At 40.3% G+C, this 25,531-nt stretch overlaps 1 protein-coding gene across 7 annotated transcripts; it reads left to right on the forward strand.

Annotated features, from left to right (window-relative positions):
* Positions 1-291: 291 nt before the first annotated feature.
* On the forward strand, positions 292-24,142 carry trip10a (thyroid hormone receptor interactor 10a). Of its 7 annotated transcripts, XR_012596741.1 has the most exons (18): positions 292-617; positions 9,469-9,584; positions 10,087-10,143; positions 11,326-11,473; positions 13,318-13,380; positions 13,832-13,936; positions 14,033-14,161; positions 15,066-15,212; positions 15,346-15,534; positions 18,494-18,658; positions 19,683-19,706; positions 20,329-20,438; positions 20,679-20,811; positions 20,969-21,057; positions 21,145-21,278; positions 22,643-22,922; positions 23,412-23,452; positions 23,955-24,142. XR_012596741.1 is itself a non-coding variant. In XM_074656360.1 (16 exons), exons 1-16 carry the CDS (start codon positions 594-596, stop codon positions 22,792-22,794), a joined length of 1,785 nt encoding a protein of 594 aa, XP_074512461.1. In that variant the 5' UTR covers positions 292-593; the 3' UTR covers positions 22,795-24,142. The 7 variants fall into 7 exon arrangements, 4 of the variants coding, with proteins under 4 accessions (XP_074512461.1, XP_074512462.1, XP_074512463.1 ...); XR_012596739.1 differs by having other exon boundaries at positions 22,643-23,452; XR_012596740.1 differs by having other exon boundaries at positions 23,412-24,142.
* The last annotated feature ends 1,389 nt before the right edge of the window (positions 24,143-25,531 follow it).

Consider the following 25,531-nt stretch of genomic DNA (forward strand, 5'->3'; position numbering starts at 1 on the left):
ATAAATAAATAAATAAATAAATAAATAAATAAATAAATAAATAAATAAATAAATATGTTTATGTAAATGTCTGAGTAAAACCAAATAAATGAAAAATAAATAAATAAATAAACAGATAACTAAATAAATAAATAGATTATAAATTAATAAATTAATAAATATATTTATGTAAATGTCTGAGTAAAACCAAATAAATTAAAAAAATAATTAAAAAAAATAAATCTGCCAGGATTGCAGCACAGCCCTGTCTGTGTCCACTTGTGGTTTGGTGCACTGCCCCTTTAAGACTTTAAGGATTTGGGAGTGACGCGGATATGAAAGCTAGTTTATCCCTCTTTCCTTCGCTATGAAAAATATCTGGACAAACCAGACTAACGACTGCCATCTCTAGTTTAATTAGCTAATTATGAAGCTGGTTTACATTATTTGCTGAAGGAATCAGAACCGGATTGCCGTAGCTAGTGGTTACGACTGATTTATCACCTCGGGATTATATATAGTCTTCGTCCTCCCGAGCTGCTGCTGGGATAAACTTTGGAGAAGTTTTCTTTGTATTCGGGATAGTCAGACGAGCTTGAACCGACAAGCTGAACATGGACTGGGGCACAGAGCTTTGGGTGAGTCCATCATCTTGGCTTTGCTTTGGTTTGAAGTAACTAGTTGTCAAGATGGAAATAATGCGAGTCGGCTAACTAACCGTCATGTTGGTGAGGAATTAACTAAAGGCTGAAGAAGTGCTGCGTTCGCGAACAAGGTTCCATTTTCGGACAGTTTTAGTAGTTGAAACAAAAGAGTGGGATAAAAACTGAAGCACCACTTTACAAACATGTTGCTCTTTTTGTGTGTGCAAATTGAAGCAGTTAATCTTGGATGCACGTTTGCATATCGATTGGATGTCTGGCTTTTTTTTTGTTTACTCCACTAGTTTTTATAGTGTGATGTGTGCAGTGAGCGAGAAGAACTGTAGCTGTAAAGTTGCTTAAAGGTCCCATATTATAAAAAAATAAATGCGATTTTCATGTTTTTTTTATTATTATTATAAAGCAGGCTTAAGTCCTATAATAAATACTGTGAAAGTATCGAAACACTCGATCCACAGGGAAATACACACAGCCCGTAATCAGAAGAAGCTCTGCATTTGAAACAAGCCGTCAGGATTTCTGTCCCATTTGTGATGTCACAAATATACAATATTTTAGACCCTTTACACAGATTTAAACGTAATCATTCTAAATGTGTCCCAGTTTATTTCCTGGCTGCAGTGTAAATGTGAATGACCATCAGCTGACAGGAAGTACACATGGACCCAAGCTGTTGCCTAGCAACGCTCTGTCGCAATTCCCGCCGAGTGCGCCAAAACGGAGCGTTTCAGACAGAATATAAATACAGGCATATTCAGGCTGACAGTATGACGAAAATAAAGTTTTTTTTTAACATTACAGCATGTAAACATGTTCTAGTAGAAACACAAAATACAAGTATGAACCTGAAAATGAGCACGATATGGGACCTTTAAATTCAAATTATTTCATTGTAAAGAAAAGAGTCAGTTTCTTCCTAACTTCAGACATAAATCACCTTCTGCTACTCATATCTGGAAGTACTAAATCAAAACTTGGACAACAAGTCCAATTTATAGATATCAAATGTCCTGTAAGACTGGCAATCATCATGGACATACTCTTTAACAAATATTCAATTTAATACCAGGCTGAACATTGTGTCATAATACTATTCATTCTGCATATACAAAGGCTTTGTTTAAAGTGTGCTGAGGTGGGTTGTACCCAGTGGGATGCCTCACTGTTTACAGTCTGGCACTCCTTGCCTCCATAGTGATGATATCAGATGCTGTCATCTACCTTGACAACAGGCTCCATCGCTGATGGAAGTGCATCATGTGTCTACCTGAGTGGCTTCATGGTTATTTACTCAACAGACTGATCTAACAATAAGGTGTGATTTGTTGGATTGAGTGCTTTAGATAAATAAATTCCTTAGGACATTTTCTTTATTGGGCTGACTGATTATAACAATAAAAATAAACTGCTTCAGCTGGTAATTTTCAGAAGATGAGGGCTGTTTTTTATGGTGGTTTTCATGGTGACTGCCATGACTGATTTTGAAAAGATTATTATACGTCTCAATTTCAGATAAATAGTTCAGGATTTAAGAAGTCACTTAAAATTGTTAGTACGGAAACAAGTCTCCAGCTCTTAAAGGGACAGTGTGTAGGATTTAGCGACATCTAGTAGTGTGGTTGCAGATTGCAACCGACTCGGTACCCCTCCGTTCACTCCTCCCTTTCAAAGACTGAGGTAACGTGAGCCGCCGAGTGCAAAGCCATGGTAACGCCGTTGGCATTGCTCAGAGGTCATCCTTACCATAATAACTTTAGGAGCAACGCAAGTCAGATGGCGTCTGGCGGTACTACGGTTTTGCACTCTGCAGCTCATGTTACAGCAGTTTCATAAGCGTGTTGTAGACCCACATTGGCCTTCAGGTAATGTTAAAAATGCGAAAGGCTCTCGCTAGAGGCTGTGTCTGGTTTGTCCGTTCTGGGCTACTGTAGAGACATGGCGGAGCAACATGGCGGACTCCGTGAAGAGGACCCTCTCCCAATGTAGATATAAAGGGCTCATTCTAAGCTAACAAAAACATGATTCTTAATTTCAGGTGATTATACACAACTGAAAACATAATTATGAATATCCATTTCTATTAATAGATCCACAGAAATGTTACACACTGTTCCTTTTGAGTTGAGTCATTCATGATTTGAGTAACACCAGTGAATTCTGCCAGCATCAGTCAGTGTGATAGCATCAGTTTTTGAGGATGCATGGTGGTGGAGTGGATAGCACTGTCGCCTCACAGCAATAGGGACACAGGTTCGAATCTGGCTTGTGTGGAGTTTGCATGTTCTCCCCGTGGTAACGTGGGTTTTCTCCGGGTTCTCCGGCTTCCTCCCACAGTCCAAAGACATGCATGTTAGGTTAATTGTTGAATCTAAATTGCCTGTATGTGTGAATGTAAGCGTGAATGGTTGTCTCTCTCTATGTGTCAGGCCTGTGATAGGCTGGCGACCTGTCCAGGGTGTACCTCGCCTTCGTCCAGTGTCAGCTGGGTATCGGCTACAACCCCCTCTGCGACCCTGAATAGGATAAGCGGTTACAGATAATGGATGGATGGAAGTCAGAGAGCAGCTGGTTTTGCACTCTGTCACACAGTTTTGCACTCTGCCATGTTACCGCAGTTTCACAAGCGTGTTGGGAGAAGTATGGTGGCCTTTAGGTAACGTAAAAATGGGAAAGGCTCCCTCTCTCTCGAGCCAGTGTTAGGTTTGTCCGTTCTGGGCTACTGTAGAAACATGGTGGACTCGGTGAAGAAGACCTGCTGTTTTTTAGGTCAAAACAAATCGGGGTGCTACAGTCTGTAAAATATGAAACAGTGAGCCATTTCCTGGTAACGGTAGTGACACTATCCAGAATCTAAACAAATCCCAACATATAACATATTACCTTGATGGCAGCGCCATGGCAATGAAGCCACACAGTTGCAAACATTCTCAGGGAACCTGGATATGTAAAATGGAGCATTGCGAAGATGAGGATAGGGAGGTTGTGACCTCATTACAAAGTCTCCCCCTAGGCCTCTTCCCCTGTCCCTTTCCCATCCTACATGCTGCTGGTGGTGCAACAGCCTAATTAGTTTTGCCCTACTTTGATCGAGTCAGAGAAACATCCAGTATTAATCAGAGGCACTATCTCGGTGTGTGGCATGAAGTCGTGTTACTGCAAACTCTCCACACAAAAGACGGTATTCTTTCTTCAGGTGATGTGAAATACATGATTTCATTCAAAGTTTATTTGGCTATAGTCTCACCTGTCCTCTTAGACAAAGCCCTGCAGTCATTACTCTGTTTATGTTTGGTTGAGAGAGTCGTCCCTTGGGCCAAGTCAGCCCAATGGCATCTGTCCCCTGATTGTCGTTAATCCAGCGGCTATTTTAAGGCACATGTTTGCAGAGTGCAAGATCAGTGTGTCTAAAGCATTAACCGTGATAGTGAGAGCTTCCAGGCCAACCGTGAGAACCACAGTGGCTGGCAGGTCTGGTCGGGCCGGGCCCCTGATTCTCTACAAGACAGGGTGACTCAGGGTTGAAACATCCACCCAAGCCTTGTAGGTCGGTGACTTTCAGGGTGACTCCTTTTGAAGTTATGTGGCATTCAAACTCTCTGGAAGTATTGGAAGATGGATTGTAAAGGGCACGTTGGATGCTTGCTAGGTTTAGATAGGAACTTTAAGACCTCAATTCTGAAACAGGATGTAGCACCCCCTCGCTGAAATCTGTGCCACAAAAATAAGTTATGGCTTTCTTTGTTTGAAAGTTATATAACTACCATGGCAGAACTACAATCTTTAACTTAGTCATAAAAAATGGTGAAATGAGTGGAGGCCAAGCCCCCTGGAAGAGCGCTGGGCTTTGAAGCAAATTTTCGTAGTGGCCAAATGGCGGTACTACAATTTCCGTGTCCGTCACATGATGCCATTGGGCCCAAAAATAATTTTCCCCATAGACTTACATTGGGAAAGAGATGTACGTCAATCAGCAGATAATTTTTTTTGTACAAACACTTGAATAGCCCTTATTTAAATAATTAGGTCGTAAAAGTTTTAGAGTCTCTTTCGCTGACCGGCTGTGGCCGTACTCGGCTCGCGATTGGTTCAGGCGGGTGACCTCGATACCCCTACTCCATCACCCGATCATTACCACGCAGACTCTGGCTCCAAATGACGTCAAAATCTCAAGAAGGCAGCTCCCGTATCCGGGATATTTTGGCTTCACTTCTGTACAGTTGGACTAAGTGAAGACGTGTTGTCCATCTTTATATACAGTCTATGGTTACAGTATGAAAAAGCTTCTCAAAATGTCTACATTATATGTAGTACGAGTAATGAAGGAGGGCTGAAGTAATAATGAAATAGCCAGGATGTTTTACCAGAAACATCAGATTCAGACTCCTACGCAAACCGTTTATGATTTATGACAATCAGTTCAGTACAAACCCAGTCCACAGGGACCTATAAAGATCATTTTTAACTGTGGCTTTGGATGGTTATAAATCTCAGCAGTGTGACAGCCACTGGTGTTTGACAAGACAATGATTACGTCCTTGAAAGCTATCTCAATGTGTTTTTAAGACACTTTAATGAGGTTGGCTTTTCTCTAATTGGAGCACTCTTGTTTTGAATTAAGCAGTTAATTTATGGAGATTATCAGATGCTACTTTGTCTGCCATTTATAAAAGAGCACATTATGAGTTCATCCGAGGCTCGTTCTTTTTCAGGAATGCTGAGAAACATATGATGTGCGTACATAGAAGAAACAGTCAACATACAACTTCTTTGTCAAAATGAGTAGAAATATATAACCCAGAACATTTTAATTTAAAGTTTGAGTTTACTACACGAGGGGTAATCAATTCAGTCAGTAGACATTTTTGTGTGTGATAAACTTTGTTTTTGTGTCTCTTCAGCTGTGCTGTCAGTTGCTTCTCACATCAGTTTCTCAATTCATGTCAAACAAAAGGATGCTGATTGCTGATTCTTTTGGTAAAGTTAGCGTTCCTTCATTGAATTACTGGGCTGATAAGTGACAGATACAATGATGTGTAGCTTGACAACATCCTTGTATAATCAATTTCTCCAATAGTTTGATCACACAAAAACAAAAGAAAATCTTTATGGCTGCCCTCCCCTCTTAGCCGATAAGTCGACTGATTGGTCGTTTTGGTCTTAGTCGACTAAGATTTCTTTAGTCGTTTTTTATGCTTTTTTCATGCTTTATGACTTATTTCTAAGAAACTTATGAGCACATCTGGTAAACACAAGATTTAAAGTGGTGCTTTTGTGTGATTCTTTGTGGAGAACCTCCGTTGTATAGATCCCTAAAAATCTTTTGTTGTGTCACAAATAGGTACAGTAGGCTCCATTCACCCAGCTTCTTCCATCATCTGTAATCCTGTGAGATGTTTCTGAAATACTATTTTTATTATTGGAAAAAAAGAATAGGACAATCCAATACAGTAATATGTGTTGTTTCTTCCCTGGTGTGAAAACTGTAGACTCAATGATGGTTGACACCACGCTGGGAAACAATTTCCTCCTCGTTATTCTAGAGAAAGGCATCAGGACATAGACTGACACTCCCAAAATAATCTGTTTATTAAAGGATGGGAAGCCATTAGAGGACAGCTGTTCTGCAGGGCGTTTTATCTGAATGCAGAAGTGTTCAGTTGTCTAGATTATTCTACCTGAATCTGTTTGATCAACATTGTTAGGTACGCATTGTGCAACTGTAAAGATGTAAATATTGGAATGGGACTCGGTATTGGCACGAGATACTCAGAGTGGGATCTCTTGAAGTGGGAAACAAAATACTGGTTTGGGGACATCCCTGCTGTCCAACCTACAAAGACGCTTCACCCACATCAGCTTTCCTAACAATTTCCCCATCAATCTCCACAGTAGTTGACCTTTTTTTGCACCCACTGCCACAGACTGATCAGCAGTCCTGAAACGGAGTATGCAAATAATAGATTTGTGCCCATATCAAGAGATGCGTGCAGTATCGTTCCATAATATGATGGATAATCTCCACTTAGTCATGCAATTAATCTATAATCAAGAATTTGAAACATTCAGATGTTTTCCCTGATGCCACTATTTTAATGCATGTAAACATTCCTCATTTAACACATCTTGCCATGTTACAGTTGGTTGTATAAAAGCTCCTGAGAGTCTGACAACAGAGCTTCTGTCGGTCAGGCCTCGACCAGCCGGCACTGCATGTTACCAGCTGTGCTTCCTTATGCTTACACCAATTCAACTGTATTTTCAATCAGATTTTGAGCCCTGCTGCCTTTAATGCTTGGTTATTTTATAGGTTGGTTATAGTTATAGTTTGAGACACATTAACTTTTCACCAATTCTGAATCTAATCCTAGATTCAGTGTGTTTTATAGTCGGTGTAGATAATTGCAGCCTTAGTCTTGTGTTCTGTTGATGTGGTGAGGTTGTTGGGTTGGATGGCACTACAACTACTGTACATAATGAATACATAAATGGTCACTTTTTTACACTTTATGAGGGCTACATTTGAACAAAGTATTGCCCCAAAACCCTGCCGTTTGGTTATTTTACTACTTTTCTTCTCTCAAGTCAAATACAGGACAAGTATTTTCCACATCTAAGAGGAAAATCTGTTGTTAATACAAGCACCACTGGAAACTGGAAAATCTGTAGTTGTAAGTTGGCTGTATTGACTCTCATTATTCTCTGCTCCGTCATTAACTGATTGACTCTAAAGTTAAACCTCTAACGCTGCCTTTTGGTTAGATCACTGGTTTCCAACCTTTTTCCTTTAGGGACTCTTTTTTTTATATCATTTAGTAAACTGACGACCCCTGACTAAGTGACATATTCTACGGATATTTCATATTATATTCAATGCATAACAATAACAGCATAGAACAACTGATAAACGGTACAATTAACCCAAATAGTGAACGCAATAACAGCAGGACATTTGGGATTATTTCCTATGAATATTGTATCAGAGATGAGTTTTCATGTTATTTTTAGGAACTTTTCATCCAATTTGTTGTCTCTATTACATATTTTCTCTAATTTAAAATCACAAAGGCTTCTTTTGTGTTTTCTTCACTCTGACGCTTGGCCATTGTTCTATCAGCTCTTTGGTTGTTTTAGCTGCATACTTTTCTACTGCAGGACGAGGCTGTTTAGCAGAGAGGGAAGGCTATGTGAATATAACTTGTGTTCAGGTCTTCACCATGCCCTTATCCTGTTTATATCTTAAATATTAATACAACTGTATATTTTTGCAATAAGTTGTCTTACACCCCTTAAAATCAAGAAGGCCTTGCAACCCCCTGTGAATCCTTGACGACCCTTAGTGGGGGTCGGGACCCCCAGGTTGAGAACCAGTGGGTTAGATGACATTGTGGTGATGCATCGTCTCAACCTTCTTAACCCTGTGATTAAGCTAAACGTTGTCTCATTCATTTGGCTTTTGCCTCTTTTGTTTTACCTGAAGCGCAGGAAGGGTGCAGAAGAACATGGCCCAACTCGTCAGGAATCCCCTTTCAACGTGCCCCCCCCCCTCCTCAATACTAAAGACCACAGCTATGAAAGCCTGGGGGGATTATTTCCGAGTCTAGAGTGAGAGAATATTGGCTAAGATATCATCTCTTACTCTTAACAGACGTGTCTGAGCTTGGAGGTGTCATAAAGTGCTTTAGTACCAAATAAGGAACAAAAGAGGAAGAGAAACACAATATACCTCCGTCATACTGTCCAATAAGAAAAGGAAAGGTCAGCAAATTCAGTTTCACTGTGCCAGAGGGGTTGAGGAGATTGAAACAAGTCATGAAATAGGTAAATAAGCTAGCCTACAATAAAGCTAGGGTTGGTAATGTTGAGAAACTAGAAAGAGTACGCTAGATTTTAGAAATTATCCAGCTGAAAAACCGCCAAGTCGGCAACACTGACAGTCCTCCCTCCAAAGCCACTCCCCCAAAATGATCATCATGAACGTAAACAACGAACATGGCTATTGTTAGTACGAACAGCTGTAAAGCTAGCAGCTTGTGGAAGACTGGTGACGTGCAATGCTCTATGCACTGATCCGATACCATCATTTATTAACACAGAAAACAAATCATCTTGCTTAACCGGAAATCAATTCTTCTCCTTCACTGTGCTGTCGCTCTGGTGTATCATGGCTGCCCCTAGCAACTACTGTCCATCATCCATACATGGTCAGCAAGTTCAGGTATCGGAATTTGTATCGGGAAGGAAAAAATGGTATCGCATCTCTAGGTTTATTACAGTCCTGCGACAGCCACTGATTTTTAAAAAAAAAATTGTCGCATTTGATTTATTGACTGCTGTCGTGATGTAATGAGAATTTCAACAAATATAACAAAAAATGCTTTTGAAGAACGTTGCCAACCCTAGCTTTAATAAGCAATCTGTAAAGCTCATTTGATGTAATTCATATTATGTCAAATTGCTCTCAACATAAGCATCAGAAGAGCACCTCTTTTTCCTGCCTGTGACTCCTGTTGTGACCCCGTGTCCTTCGACTGTCCTCTCTCTTCAACAACGTGGGCGCCCTGTGATTTTAAAGCGAGGCGGAAGTTTAGAGATTATTGCCAAGATTTTGTGCACATGTGGAGAGCGTTTGTGGAATCCAACATTCAGGAACAAACATCAATGTGTTTAGTTTATTACCCTCCATTCAAGTCTCGTTCAGATGACCTCAAACTCAACCAGAGGAACGTCCCAGTTATTACCCAGAAGTTAACACATGTTCCATATCCTGACCTGCGGAGGGTAGGCTTAATGACTTTTCCTTATTTGCCTCTCATGCTTCTTTCTCCAGGACCAATATGACATCATTGAGAAGCACACACAGTCTGGCCTGGAGCTGGTGGAGAAGTATGTGAAATTTGTGAAGGAGCGGACAGAGGTTGAGCAGAACTATGCCAAACAACTGAGGTAGGCCTCGCTCTCGTTCGTCGCTCTCCAGCGCTTTCTTTGTGTTGCTCAAAGCAGCTTGTGTCAGCATGTGTGTGTTTGAATGTGTGCGTGTTGAAAACGCTGTTTATGAAATGTTTGTGGGGTCTTATGACTACTTTGGGACAGAATGTAACTTGTCTCTGAAACACTGGCCTCATTCTCCAGCTGCAGAGTGTGTGCTCCCTCTCCCAGTTGTCTCCCGGTCTCCAGGCCCACATGTGTTGTAGTGCTGAGCTTTGCCAGAGAGCAGAGGAAGTGGGAGCAGACTGGCACATGATAGACAGGATGTGGTCAGAGAGGGAGAGAGTGAAAGAAGGAAGAAAAGCTATTTTAATGTGTTCATAGAGCGACGGCTGTTTTTAATCCTATTGTATAATACAGTGGTTGCATAAAAATAGTTAAATTTAGTCAGCTGTCATTCATCTTTTCCTCATTGACTTTTTGTCTGCCCATTCGTTTAATGCACTTTCACTGCCCACAGGAACCTTTCAAAGAAATACAACCTGAAACGAAGCGGCAAAGATGAACCAGAGTGCAGGTGAGCCTTTGCAAAGTATATTTTCAAAGAAAACTCAAAGATGATTGAAGACTTTTGAGGTTCAATTTTTACTTTTTCTATAAAGGAGACGTAACATGAAAAACTCACCTTTTCAGTTCTTGTGCTCATAAAGAAACTGTGAAATAAGAACACCCAGTCAGTTTTTTGTGGGCTGCTTAGATCAGAAAACATGAGATTCACCAAGCCATTCAGATTTGGCTCTCCTTTCTATGTCACACAAAATATTGATACACATGAGTATTGTGATATTATATTTGTTATTATCTCTGACCTCAAGATATGTGAATGAAAATGGGTTCTATGGGCAACTACGAGTCTCCCCTTTACAGACATGCCCACTTTATGCTAACCCCATGCAGTTTTGGGCAAAAACCATGCAGTTTTTAGCATGCAGTAAAACTTTATTTTTGCCTATTCTAAAATGGTGTGTTTATACGATGACAGTTTTCCTAAAATTAGATTTAAAAAATCAAAATATATCACAATATATAGAATCGTTACCCCTGTATCACGATACGTATCGCACCTGCAGTCTCTTTAGAGTATATCGCCCACAGCTTGAGAACTACCTTTGCAAAGGTGCAACATATTTTTCTCGTAAGCCAATCAGAGCAGACTGGACTTTTTCTTGAGGGGGTCTTAAAGAGACAGGCGCTAAAATGGAGCGTTTCAGACAGAGGGTGAATACAGGTATATTCAGACAGACAGTATGAGAAAAATAATGTCTTTTTTTACATTAAAGCATGTAAACATGTTCTAGTAGAAACCCAATATACAAGTATGAACCTGAAAATGAGCACGATATGTCCCCTTTAAGTAATCACATTTAGCTGTGAAACGATTTCGGCTAAAATTGTGGATTTACATCCTGTAGCCATCCAATAGCGTGTTAAGCTCTCACTGAGGGAACTAACAAATGAAACAGAACTGACCTGCAAATAATATCAAACTGTCTTGTCATTAGTTTCATTTGCTGTAGTGTGGGTTTTCTGTTTAAACGCCCCTAGAAGGAAGCAGGAATAAGGAAGTCATGAGCTTTTTATTATGACTTGGCCCACTACTGTCTTCTCTTTGACCCTGCATATGTATCATCTTATCAGTGGTCCCATCATTGTGTTTTTATTTCTCCACCCTTTCCTCTCTCCTCCTCCTAAATGGTAGGTTCTCCAGCTACCAGTCTTTTTTGGACATACTGAATGAGACGAACGACTATGCGGGGCAGAGAGAGCTAATCGCTGAGAACATGATGATGAACATCTGCATCGATCTCACCAAGTACCTGCAAGAGCTCAAGCTGGAGCGAAAGACGGTGAGCGGACCACGAGTGCATCGTGTCCGGCTGGTTGAAGGCCATCTTTACAGCCGCGACTCAAATATACCAAATAAATTGAATTAGGCATGTTATCACAGGTAAAATGTTGTGTTTGAGCCTTGTTGTCTACCCTCTAATACACCCTCATCTGTAGCTTGTCAACTATGTTGTAATGGGGTTTTGGGCCATTTGTGCTTTACGTTGATACAGTGATTGAGTCCCATTGAATGTATTAAAGGTGCGACTAACAGTTGTTTTTTTTAATCAATCATTCTGCTGATTATTATATATGTTGTTATAACTGTTTGGTCTAGAAAACAGTAGAAAACAAATGCCCATCACAATATCCTAGAGCCCAAGGAGACTTCAACCCAATGATATTCAATTAACTATAATATAAAAAGGGCTGGGCAATATTGCCAAAGTCTTCTATCCCGATATAGGTCATTTCATATCTCGATAACGATATATATCACGATATATATTCAGATTCTGGTAATTCAATAAATAGTCTATATGAAATAACCACATGGAAAAGCATATTTTTGTGTGAATTAAGAACTTGTCAGATAAAAAGTACGGAGTATTTTCTCATTTAATTAAGAACTTTAGTGCAAAATGAACATAACAGTTTCAAGTGAAATTATAGAGAAAAAAAATAATAAATATTTCCAACTATACACTATATGTTGACATGCATGTACACAAATACAGAGTACTCAGATTAAGAGTTAGTTTGATTTAACTGAGTTTGATGAGGAAATGAGTTAGCATCGCCCTGGTTCCCTCAACAAAATGCCGATGTGATTTTTCCATCGGGTTTTGGATTATTGCAGAAAATAAACTTTGTGGCAAACACACGTTTATACACATTACACGTTCTGATAATCTTCACAAATGAACACCACTTCTATGAGTTTTGAAGTGTGAATGCAATCGCCAGAAGTAAAAAGCTAACGTTTGGCTATAAACAAACATACACCACAACGAGGCTTTAACGGCAGACGAGTCGGCGCGGTGATGTTTAGTAGTCTCATATAGCCACTTGTTAGCAACCGCTTCTTTTAAGACACATGAAGGCTTCAAAATTCACGAGTGGGATATTTACTGACGAATTTTATGTCGTAGAACAAAACGCTCAAATCTCTTCAGCTTGTGTTAACCACAGACCTTATTTCAGGCATCTAACTAAAAACCCATTGACTTCCAGACGTGGGAACCGGAAGTGCTAAAACGCTAAGTCATTTCTGGGTTTAAGGACTCATTCCTGATTAGTCAATTATCACAATAGTTTCAGATTAAGTTTCTGTCGGATCGACTAATCGATTAGTCTACTAATCGCTTAGTCTACTAATCGCTGCAGCTCTAGAGTGCATTTACTAGTGTGTGCCTGCAGCACAACAGCAGCCTGAGAACAAGCCAAATGGGATTTTCACTGGAGTCTACAGCACTCTCTGCTTAGGAGGAGTGTACTGTAACGGGTGGGAGGAGAATTGAGGGAGATTTAAGGGAGATCTCACTGTTGTGGCAGGAAGGAAGCCTTACTTACTCAGTGTCTCCAGGGAGAGGCATTGCCTGAGCGATGCCATTTCTCTGTGAGGAATGCATTGGCTCTGTCCCACTGGTGTTGCAGAACACTGCAGCCAGCTGTGTACAGGCTCGTGCTGCAGACGTGATGTCTCAAGCAGACACACTGGTATTTGTTTTCTTGTGTTGCTTCTGGAGGTCATTGTTTATTCAGTGTCTGCCCCTGCTGCACATGGCTATCTCTCTCTCTCTCTGTCATCTGACCTGCTTCTTTCCCTCCTCTCACTTGGGTCTATTTTTATGAATGTCTGCAGTATCTGATGGAGGCCAAGAGGGCCCAGCAGAGTTTGGAGAGCACCTACAAGCAGCTCGACAGTGTAAGTCTACACACAGAAGTTTGAACATTTTTCCTGAAGGGGCGTCATATTTCATTTTTACATTTTTATTGTGATAAGCAAAGCTAGTAGATATATTTTTAGAGTCCGTTTTGTCTTTGTTTGGGATCATTATGAAAAGTTCTCTGTAGGCAAATGGCTCAATGTGGCTGGCCAGGTGGCTACGGTATATTTGGCTATAGTAAAAACAGATGGACAGATTGGAAAGCAGTTCCCCATTTTCGACTCCTACTATCATCAATCCAAGACCTGTTAGGTTATGATTTGAGATGTCCCCTCCCCTATCCGTCTTTCTTTTTGAAAGACAGTGAAAAATGCTTTGCTCAAAATAGTAAAACCTCCTCATATTTCATTCAGGCCTCACTTAGCTGATTGAACTGAACATGGTCTTCCTCCTTTTCTCTTCTACCTGTCTTCTCTTTCTGCAATCCAGAGTAAAAAGCGCTTTGAAAGGGAGTGGAGAGAAGCAGAGAGGGCAGCACAGTACGCCGAGAAGACGGATCAAGACATCAATGCCACAAAAGCCGACGTTGAAAAAGTAACCAATCACTTTAAGGACTATTTACCGTGATGAATAGTAGAATCGGATCCACTTGGTTAACCTGTTTGCTGTGTGTGTGGTGTGTGTTTCCAGGCCAAACAGCAAGCTCATATGAGGACACATGTAGCAGAGGAATGTAAGAATGACTACGCCGCACAGCTGCAGAAGTACAACAAGGAGCAGAACCAGTTCTATTTTAATGACATGCCACTCATATTCAATGTAAGTCAATTACATCTGGCGACGCTGTTACTCACCACTTATGTTAGTTGTTTAGATGTGGTGCAGGAATAACTGGTTTTAGTTTGTACCAAAGAAATCTGTTTAAAAATATTTTGGCAAAGAACTATAAATAATAAATGACTTGAATGGCATGCACATTATGTAATAACACCGCATTAAATAATAATCTACAGCATTATCTAATAAACAGTCTCAATGCAATATGTAATAAATTTCCCCGCATTTGGTAATACATTTCTACATATTGCAGTGGTTATTACAAAATGTTTTTCATGAAAATGTATTTAATTTTATTTTTATTTAACCTTTATTTCACCAGAGAGTTCCTTGAGATTAAAATCTCTTTTTTGAGGAAGACCTGGCCAAGATAGCACGCCATTACAATGTTACAAAAATGATAAAATGTCAAAAACAGACAAACATAATTATATAATAACCAACCAAAATGGATGTCCTATTTCATAAAATCATTTTAACATTATAACAACAGTGTTTATTTTATGAATTCAAGTATGAATCATACTGACACACAATTAATTTTTTTTAAACAGAAATAAATGTTCCAAGTTCAAGTTTTGGCTTTGAAGCTTTCATCAGAGTATGAACAAATATATTTTATAATCATAAATACTGTAACTGTAGATGCAGATTGGGGGTTTCTGGCACAACTTCAGCTTCTTCAAGGTGCATAGAGAAGGGAAAAAGTCTGACGTGGTCAAAACTCCAAGTGTTGCTGGAGTTTTGACCTCTTCATAATCATAAAAACTAATCTTCTTGCTTGATTTTGAGATATACATTGTATTATGGACTATGTTTTATGTATTGTCTCTCAGCCTTAATAATGTCAGTGTGTCTGAGCAACTGTTGCTGTGTTGTTTACTAGAAACTGCAGGATCTGGACGAGAGACGAGTACGGAAGTTGGCGCAAGGCTACATCTTGTTCTCAGACACGGAGAAGCATGTGATGCCCATCATTGGCAAGTGCCTGGAAGGCATTACTAAAGCCGGCACAAATATTAATGAGAGGAATGTGAGTTGGTCTCAATAAAAAAAAAAAAAAATGCTAAATGGATTTTAATGTGTAGCATGGATTTATGTTTTAACAGTGCATCTGTTTGAAAATAACTCTGTATCGCTCTTATCCATAATTGCATCTAATGCAGGACTCCATGGTTGTAATAGAGCAGAACAAGTCGGGCTTTGAACGTCCCGGAGATGTGGAGTTTGAGGACTACAGTCAGGGCATCAACCGAGCCTCGTCTGACAGCAGCCTGGGCACGCCTAAAGGCCCCATAGAGTTCATGGGGAAGAACAGGAGCAAAAACTTTTGGCTTTTAAGGAAAAAGAGCAAGGTAGGACCTTCCACATTAGGCTTATCTAGCCTAACGACACGGCCTCTCACTTGCATTGTGGTAATTGTGCAACGAACGCCCTCCATCAATAATCAACGACAGCAGATTTGCTCTGCAGGAGGGCAGTCAGTCAGATTAGTGGGTGACTCCCTGCATTTCAATGTTAGGTTTAAGCCAGCAGGAAGGAGCCAGGAAATCCCCTCTGCAGAGAGCACTCAGGATGGACCTGTGGTTGTGGCTACACACACACACACACACACACACATACACGTATATACACAACCTTCTCTATGGCTCAGTACAATAATGCATGAACCTCTTTCATTATATTATAACTCACACACACACCTCGACACTTCTAGAACTGGTCCTTTTGCATGACTCTCCCCCTCCCCGTCACCCGTCCCCCTACACATCCTCCCTCCTTCTGCACCGTGGTTTCCAATAGGTCAACTGCCAGTCAGCATTCTGCTGTGCTTGTGCTTTCATCAGCACGGGGCCCAAACAACATTGCATTTTCCTCTACAGGCATCCACAAACACACTGCTTCTATTATACTACCCAGAACCTAGCATTATGTGTGTTCATCACAATAACATCTTTTGTAACAACCATCGGGGTGACACCACGTTTGCCAGGTCAGAAAAACTGGATCAGGTCCAACCACACATTCATGCAAAAATGTCAACATTGATGTTTTTTGGTCTCGAGAATCTATTTGGGTCACTACTTTGCAAATCGTGGATCTCAAAGGTTGCTGAGGTCTGGTGATATGAGTGGCTGACCACTAACCAGCTCACGGCCCCCCCCTACCTCCCCTCCTCCTCCTGCATCAGCACTAAACGCCCCCTTCTTTCCTCCCTGCGGTGTTTGCTTGTTCTTCTCTCTGCATGTCTTACATACTGGCTGTGCTCACTCTTCCTGTTCTGTGTATATGTGTGTGGCACACTGCTCTGTGTCACCAGTCATGCTCTCCCAATTAGGCCTGCAGAGCAGTATGAATAGGAGGCTGACTATATTGGCTTGAGTGAGCTTTTTGGTTTACGTCTGGCCACCCTAAACATCCCCACTCTTAGCTGCTCTCCTGTACTTAGAGTCCCATAACTCTCAGGAGAAGTAGCACATAGCCAGTAGATGTTCACATAATGATAGTGCTGTGCTGCCAGCTCCCAGTATTTACACAAGGGACCTTGTCGTAGGGCTGTTTTAGACATTCACTATTGAAGACCAGAAGACGTCAGCCTCCTGTGCAATTTAGCTAATAGATCCCGACCCCACCTTTCCACAGAGGCATACAGCTGACACACAGGGAGGTGTAGTGTTTTCAAGTTAACCTCTCTCTAAGAGGTCATACAAGGCATTCATCAAGCCCTAAATAATCTGTATGTACAAATCACACTTTGGTAATTAAGCAGGCAATGTTTAGCAACTGCACTGATCTATGCATTGGTATTTTATCTATATAGGTCAAAGGATAACACAGGTTGAATTGTGAAACATGCATTTTTGCACAGATTGCTAATGATTAAGTTGGCTGATTCAGCGTAAAGAATGTTTTTTTCTTTATAAAATGGGTCTTATTTCATATTTTTGGCTAGTATACGTGCCATTTGTCTCCCGGCTCATACTTTCCGCATGTTGAAGTGTCCTTGAGCGAGATACTGAACTTAAGTTGCTCCCCGGCGCTTCACAGCAGCTCACTGTTCCTAATGTTTAGCATGGGTTAAATGCAGGGGTCAAATTTCATGTAACTGCATGTGACGATTAAAATAAAGTATACGTTTATGAAAGAAATCTGAGAACTGTTCTATAGAAAAATGACTAATCTTCTTATTATAAACCGGCACATTAGAGCATAGCAAACCCATGAAATAATAAGCATTTTAGATAAGCCCAGTTAACAATCTTTTAAATTTCCGTCCTCATTTTCACTTCCAAGTAAGTAGTATAGATATAGATATCCTTGCAATATCCCCATTAGGCATATGACGATATGAAAATTTCATGTCCCGATTATCCTGTCTAAAATGATTGTGATTCACGATATCATCCCAACTCTTAAAATGGCACTTAAACATACCGGAATCACTTTACCTTACATTTTGTCAAGAAACAAATATTTTTATTGCATCACAGATAGGACATGCATCTTTTTTTAGTGAACATCATAAAGGATAAAAAAAAAAAAAATCCCTGCCTTTTCATTTTGAAAGAGCAACGTCCAATGAGGAAACTCCAACACTCGGCCGACCAATCTTCATCACTCAGTCAGTCACTCGGTGACATACTTGCGTGTGAAGGGCTGGCCCTCTGCGTTCCAGCCAAAAATAGCAAGATTGTGTGAGTCTGTTCTTTCTGATAATTCCTGTTGACCTATTTTTTAAAATCAGGCTCTATTTTTCATTTCTCTGCCGTGATAGCGAGCTAGACAGCTTTTCCAATTCACTCATGTAATAGTCATTATTACTCAGATCAGGGAAATTTACCGTGATCAACTTATTGTGGGTGTTTTGTATAGCGGTCCGTGATCCATTTTCTTTAAGCGCTTGACATTTGGTTTAGTCCGCGGTTCCTCACTGAAAGCTCACTATAGCCTCCCACCTGGCCTGACTGCAGGTGTTGGGCTGCTGTGGCTCCTTTGTGGGAGCTGTGGTTGGTTGCTCGCTGTCTTGTTTTGTGTATTTTTAATTTTTTTTAAATCTGTGTTGATGAGAGCCAAAGAGACAGATGTGTGTTTGTGCTTTCATGCTGGGCTTGCTCCAGTGTTGTCTTCCTGGCTTTGTGGTGTGCTTTAAGGTGTTGATGGTGTCTTTTTCTTTCCCTTGTCACCTTGTTGTTTTTGTCTTCCCCCGTCTTCCCTCTTTTTTTTTTCTATCCTTCCACCCCCGCCCCCGTCCTGTACACCGCCTGCATACCTCATGCTCGGGTGCTGGTACTTCGGGCCTCGCTCCCACCCCAGCTCTCTCCCTCCACGCTCCCACCTTTCTCCACACCCCCCGCCCCCTCGCCTGCTAACGGACCCCCTTCCCCCAAGTTTGGCCGGGACCCCCTGTCGTACTGTTTGAAGGAGATCAATAAGACAGTCAAACCCAGAATCTCTTCCTTCCGGACACTCAGGAGATCGGTGAGTCACCAGAGGAGAAGGTTTGGGTGCCGGGAAACCTCCACTCATCGGGGCTCGCACATCATCCTGTGAATGACTGAATTCCTTAGATGACATTTTGAACACTTGAACACGTAGCGTAGATATTTACACCTTACAATGGCTCCTTTGCTATTCTTAAAGAGGACATGTTATGCTGATTTTCAGGTTCATTCTAGTATTTTGGGTTTCTACTAGCTCATGTTTACACACGCTAATGTTAAAAAAACACTTTATTTTTCTCATACCGGCTGTGCTGCAGCATCTCTTTTCACCCTCTGTCTGAAACGCTCTGTTTGAGCTCCTGCCCCGCCCTCTCGAAAAGCCCAGTCTGCTCTGATTGGTCAACCAATAGCAATAGAGTTTATTTCTATAGCACATTTCGTACACAGGGGCAATTCAGTGTGCTTTACATAAATAAAACAAAAAAGAACAACCATATATACAATATGATTAAAAGATTCAAAGTAGTAATAAAACAGAGAGAGATATAATTAAAAGATAAGCAATATAACATAGAATACAAAGTAATTCAAAATAGAATAAATACATTGTAAAAAATCATAGGCACATGAAAAGAGAATTTTTTTTAAAAGGGATTCAACCCAACCAAATTCTTCGGCTCCAGTTTTGCTCTAACTAGCTTTGTTTGAGGGCGTGCCAAACTAGCTGCTAGGAAGGTATTATACAAATATGTTACTTGGTGACATCACCACGTTACGGAAGAAAAGGTAGGACTTCAAGCAAGACGTTTCAGGCAGTTCAGGAGCAGTGTTTCTGTCGGGGAGAGTAACTACCTTTGGCGTGGACTTTGGGCTTTGTAACTTTGCAGAACTTTTACATGCAAAACAACTATATAATACACGAAAGGAAAAGGGAAAAGCACAAATGCATAATAGGTCCTCTTTAATAACATGTTAGCATTAGTGTGGAAAGCAAGAATCACATTTATAAACTTTTAAATTATGAGATTTGTCTATACACATACTGTTTCTTTCCCCCTCAGAAGTTTACTCCAGAGAGGATCACGGTAATATGGACAACAAAGCTGGTGTGGGGGTCTCAGTTGTGTGAAACATATACAAACGGCCACCTCTCCATTACAACAGCTCATTATGATAACTTTCCCCTCACAAAAACTAAAAAGAACTGCAGGAGTTTCTGTGTTTGAACGCCTGAACATCATGTTATGTGGCAAGAGGCACTTGAGTTTGTATTGAAGAGGTGGCCCCCTGGTGGTGGAGCAAGAGAGGGACGCTTGGTATCACAAGAGGAGTTTCAAAGTAGTCTTTATTGTCTCTACACTTTCTTGGGTCACTTTTCCATCCAAGATTTTATTTCTTGAACTTATAGTTTTAAAAATCACCCAATATAAAGTTATTAAAGTGTGCTCCATCATATTTGTTGGTCCATGGGTGGTGGTTTTGGGTTCAGCTCAGTGTTGAACATGAGCTGGCTTTACTTTATTAATAAGCCTAAAAACAAGTGTGTAACTAGGTGATCTGAAACTAATGTTTTGTCAGTTAAACATTGCCCCTTGAGCTGAACTCAAACCACAGACTGAGGTGTTTATTTCTATCCCCATGGTTACCGCCGTTATGAAAGTTTGAAGTTCAGTGTTAACAACGCCTCTTTCATGTGAACTCTTGCAGCCTACGGTGACAGAGGACTTCGCCCATCTTCCTCCAGAGCAGCGCAGGAAGAGGTTACAACAGAAGCTAGAAGAAATTTGCAAAGAGCTGCAAAAGGAAGTAGATCAGAGGTGTGTGTGTGTGTGTACAGTATATGTGGGTATCCTTCTGCGTATTAATAACCATATCTGTTAGAACTCCTCTGGTGGGAGTGTTGATACAATATTCATGCGGTGCACATCAGTGTGTATAACCCTGTGGTGTCTGTGTGAGGGTTTGAATTGTTTACCCTGAGCTCTGCAGGGAGCTGATTTCTCCTGAAAGTCACCCCCCTTTCCTCCCGTGTTCCTCTCTCTCTCTCCTCTCGTCAGTGAGGCCCTGGGGAAAATGAAAGATGTTTATGAGAAAAATCCTCAGATGGGAGACCCTGCTAGTCTGGCATCCCAAATCAGCCAGACGTCTCAGAATATAGAGCGACTCAGAGGAGAGGTCAACAAGTATGAGGTAATGCAGACCTCTGTTGTTTATTCATATTATGAGGTGAGCCCATTGAGGTGTTTTTTTTGTGATATTGGGCTATACAAAAGAACATGAACTTGATCCATCTACCAATAAATGCACAATAAACTATTCAAGGTCTCATTTTAACTTTCTTTTATAGACTTGGCTGGCTGAGGCAGGAGGTCGAGGGGAAACGTTGCGCTATAAAGCTCACACATTCAACAACAACGGAGCTCACGATGTTCTCAGGTAACACTAACCTCTACTAATAGACAGATGATGTGTTGTCTGCTCTGTACAGGAAATGTTACATGTTTTGTTTTTTTCTCTCTCCAGCCCTGATGGAGCTCACTCCGATGAAAGCACTCCTGATCCCTCCCAGGCCATCTACGCTGAGTTTGATGACGACTTTGAGGATGAGGAAGTAACCGCTCCTATTGGGAAATGCACAGCCATGTACAGCTTCCCTGGTATGTCACTGGCTGTTTGTTTAGCTGATTAGGATGTCTGTTTCCTCTGAACTTCAGCTATCTCCTTGGAAATCAGTGGCCTTCCTCTGAATTGTAAACATGCAAAGTATTTTTTGCTACTGTTGGTGTATTGTTGATGTTATGTAGGTAAAAAAACTTCTACAGTTGGAGGAGTGTTTTTCTGTCTCTGCGCCGACGACAGCTATGGCCAGAGGCTTTATGTTTTTTGGGTTGTGCATCCGTATCATTCTCATGATTGCGATATCTCAGGAACGCCTGGAAGGAATTTTCTCAAATTTGGCTCAAACGTCCAAATGGACTTAAGGATGTTCTGATCAGGAGGTCAAAGGTCAAGGTCACTGACCTTACGTTCGTCCCGTTCTCGTGAACGCGATATCTCAGGAACGCTTAGAGGGAATTTCATTACATCTGGCTCAAACGTCCACATGGACTCAAGGATGAATTGATTAGATTTTAGTGGTCAAAGGTCAAGGTCACTGTGACCTCATATCTGCCCCATTCTCATATCATCTCAGGAACGACTTGAATGAATTTCTTCAGATTTGGCACAGAATTGTCCAAGTGGACTCAGGGATGAACTGATCAGGAGGTCAAAGGTCAAGGTCACTGACCTTACATCTGTCCCATTCTCACGAATGCGATATCTCAGGAGTGCCTAGAGGGAATTTCATTTCATCTTGCACAATCGTCCACTTGGACTCGAGGAGGAACTTATTAGAATTTGGTGGTCAAAGGTCACTGTGACCTCACAAAACACGTTTTTGGCCATAACTCAAGAATTTATATGCTAATTATGACAATTTCACACAAATGTCTAACAGGATAAAATTATGAAGTGATGACATTTTGGACAGACATGGATGTAAACTGCAACTTGACAAATTGGAGGGAGGCCTGAAGCGACGGGCAGTCTGTTGCTGACTTGGCGGCTTTCTTGCTAGGTTGGGTTTTTCTTTTGGATCATTTTTAAAATAGAGCTTACTCTTGCTAGTTTCTCAAGATAACCAACCCTAACTTTAAGCATCCTTTATTTCTGTGAATATAAGTGAGCTACATGGAAATTTGGAAATTTTGGGTGCTAGTTGGCAGTGACAAATAAGTGTATTTTTTTTTTATGTTTTTGTCATTTGTGGATGCATTTAGTTTTCAAAATTATAGGAGCTTGCCTTTTGATCAGCAAATACTACAAGTAGTCCTATCAATAATTCACAACTGTGAAGAAAATAGGGAGAAAAGGATTTCTCAACCCTACATAAGGAGCGAGGTCACAGCCATATCATGAGTCAAAGGTTTTTAAACTAGTCCAGCGATATTTGCTACCATCCCGTTTGTCTCTCTTTCAGGTGCCAGTGAAGGGACCATCTCTATGCAGGAGGGGGAAGTGCTGGCCGTGGTGGAGGAGGACAAAGGGGACGGCTGGACCCGTGTTCGGAGGAACAATGGGGACGAAGGCTACATACCCACATCTTATGTCACCATCAACATAAACAAATGACAGACATAATGAGGAACAAGAAAAGAAGAAATGGTCACTCCACCAAACTGTATGCAGTTCTTCCCACGGGACCAATCATAAAGAAGCCACAGCACTATGGGCGGGACCAGCGGTGTGATCCAAATAAGGTGCTTTGATTTCTTGAGAGAGGTGCCCCGAACGGGCAGAGGAATGGTGTTCCTCACGGCTTGCATTACATTATTGTAATCCCAGTTACCTAAGCCACCTAAACCACATTTGATATAATGTCACAATAACTTTTTGGTTTTGGTTAAACAATGTTGCATGGATCTTAGGCACTATCACGGTACGAGTGCTCGCCTCGTCCCACGGCCTAATAAGGCATTAGCTTCTGAATATGAGAGGAAGAAGTAGAGGTGGAGGAGGAAGATGAGTGCTGCTGCCATCTTTACACTGAGTGTTAATACCAGTAAAACCTAGGAGGAAGTTACCTCACATGTCTACCTTTTTTTCAGTTAAAAACTGACCTGCAGTTCTCATTCGCGTCACGCGTGCCACTTTCTAGCTTTACTAGCACTTGCGAAGATGTACGGCGCCGTCACTTTGCTCATGGTTGGACTCAAGATCCTGAGTGAGGTTTCACTTTTGGTTTTCAGCTATTCGTGAGACCAAACGTGTAGACGGCTCTCCCATTGTGGTAAATCACATGCACACAAACACTCTAATGTTCAGACAATCACAGCCATATCATCATTTAAGTCCATTTTCAATCTATAGCAGTAACCAGGATATAGCTGTTGTTTTCTAATAGTTACAACCTGAAAATTTTGCTGAAAATAATTTATTACAAATGTGTGTTCTATGAATAACATGTTCAAGTCTGACAGAAGTTGTACTTTGTATTAAGGATGTTCTCACATTGCTCTTCCCCCCTTGCACACATAGTGGACAGCCTGTAGCCACAAAAGGGAGTAAATAATGCACAAATAAAATGTGCTACATTAAGACTATTGTATTTATGTAATAAATAATATATATTTTAGCTATCACAACACCACTATTGTCTTATTAGCTTTTTTATCCATCAAATAAAGATTGTTCCAGTGTGAGAGAAAACTAAAAACTAATCATGTTTTTGTTTGGATTTACGTCACATCTTCTCAAGTCGATCCACGTCCTGTTTTTCTACGTTGTTATAGAGCCAGCAAGAAGCAGGAACTGCTCATGTGTCTTTGGTGCCTTTCTGGTTAAAAGCATTGTGTATATACCATTTTTTTATTTTTTTTTTGCATATAAGACATTTTGTTTTCTTAATAAATGTAAAGCACATTTCAAAGTTAGAAGTGGTTTTCATTTCTGGACTTGGAAAATAAATATTTGAAACAAACGGTGTCTGTTGGTCCTGTACAATTTGTGCAGTTTCTTTGAGTGATTTTGTGTGTTTGAAGTCTATAAAGTAGTGACACCATTTCAACTCTGTCAATACATTTCCTGCTTCCCAGGACAGTTCACAACATGAATCACTTTTACCTGAAACTGTGGAACTTGAATTTGTGGTTTCTCAGTGGGTGGATGGAAGATTTTTTTGCAGGTTTACTGTAAATTCTGCTTTTACACTAATGAAGAATGAATTTCATATTCTAAATCTTTTCCAAATCATCTCTTTGTGACATCAGACATTTGATGGATGTCTCTTATTTCTAGTTTCGTTACACAATTGTGCAAGTTCACAAAACACTGACTGAGCTGTTGTGCGCACAGAAATAGCATGAATTCTGAAAGTCTTTTCCTCCATGACTGGGAATTAGTTTAAGATGCTGTAAACACCCAGGAAACCACGTTTTAGCTCTTATCAAAATACAATCCGCCTGGTGGTCTTATTGATTGAATACTGTTAGTGGCTCTGGCCCGCCCAGCCAAGTTTGATCAAAATATATTTAGTTACAAATATGTTTAGTTACATATATATATATATATATCCTTCTATGTGGACGCAGGGAAAATACAGATGCTCTCAATAAAGGAAACTTGTGTTCAAGTTCATGTGCAAATTGATGACCTGAAGGCCCTCTTGTCCTTTGAAAAGGAGCTCAGTGACTCTTTGGACTATGATGAGATCCTTGTTTTGTTGACCATGAAAACAACAAAGCTAGGCCTGTTTTACTCATCTTTTACTGCTCCAATGTTTTAAATTTCAGCTGGGTGTTTTCATTTTTTGATTTTCTTTTACTGCTATTTTATGTGGAGCGTGCTGGGAGCTCTTGAGTATGGAGGACAGAAAAAAAAAAAAAATCAATCAATCAATAAATGAAAGACTCGATAAATAAATTAATAAGTCATTAAATGTAGCGAAAATAATTTAACAAATAAATATAGACATTAATTAATTGAGAAAATGTGACATAAATTGATATTTCTGTTTGAATTTGCATCTTTATTTATTTATCCTTATTTATTTATTTACTCTTCTGTTTAATTTACCCTTCTATTTTGTATGTATTTATTTTTATTCATTCTTAAATTTGTTTATTTATTTTTTACATTAATTTTTTCTATTTATTTTTAAATATGTATTTATTTAGGTATTTGTGCATTATGTAAGAAAACAGAAATATCAATTCATGTCACACTTTATCAATTAATTAATTGCTACATTTATTTCTAATATTATTTTTGCTACATTTAATGACATATAGATTTATTTATCGAGTCATTTATTTATTTATTTTTGGCAGGTTCCGTCCTCCATACTTGGGCACCATAACAAAATCAATAA

This window comes from Sebastes fasciatus, chromosome 13 (genome assembly GCF_043250625.1).
Source record: "Sebastes fasciatus isolate fSebFas1 chromosome 13, fSebFas1.pri, whole genome shotgun sequence".
Taxonomy (NCBI): Eukaryota; Metazoa; Chordata; class Actinopteri; order Perciformes; family Sebastidae; genus Sebastes; species Sebastes fasciatus.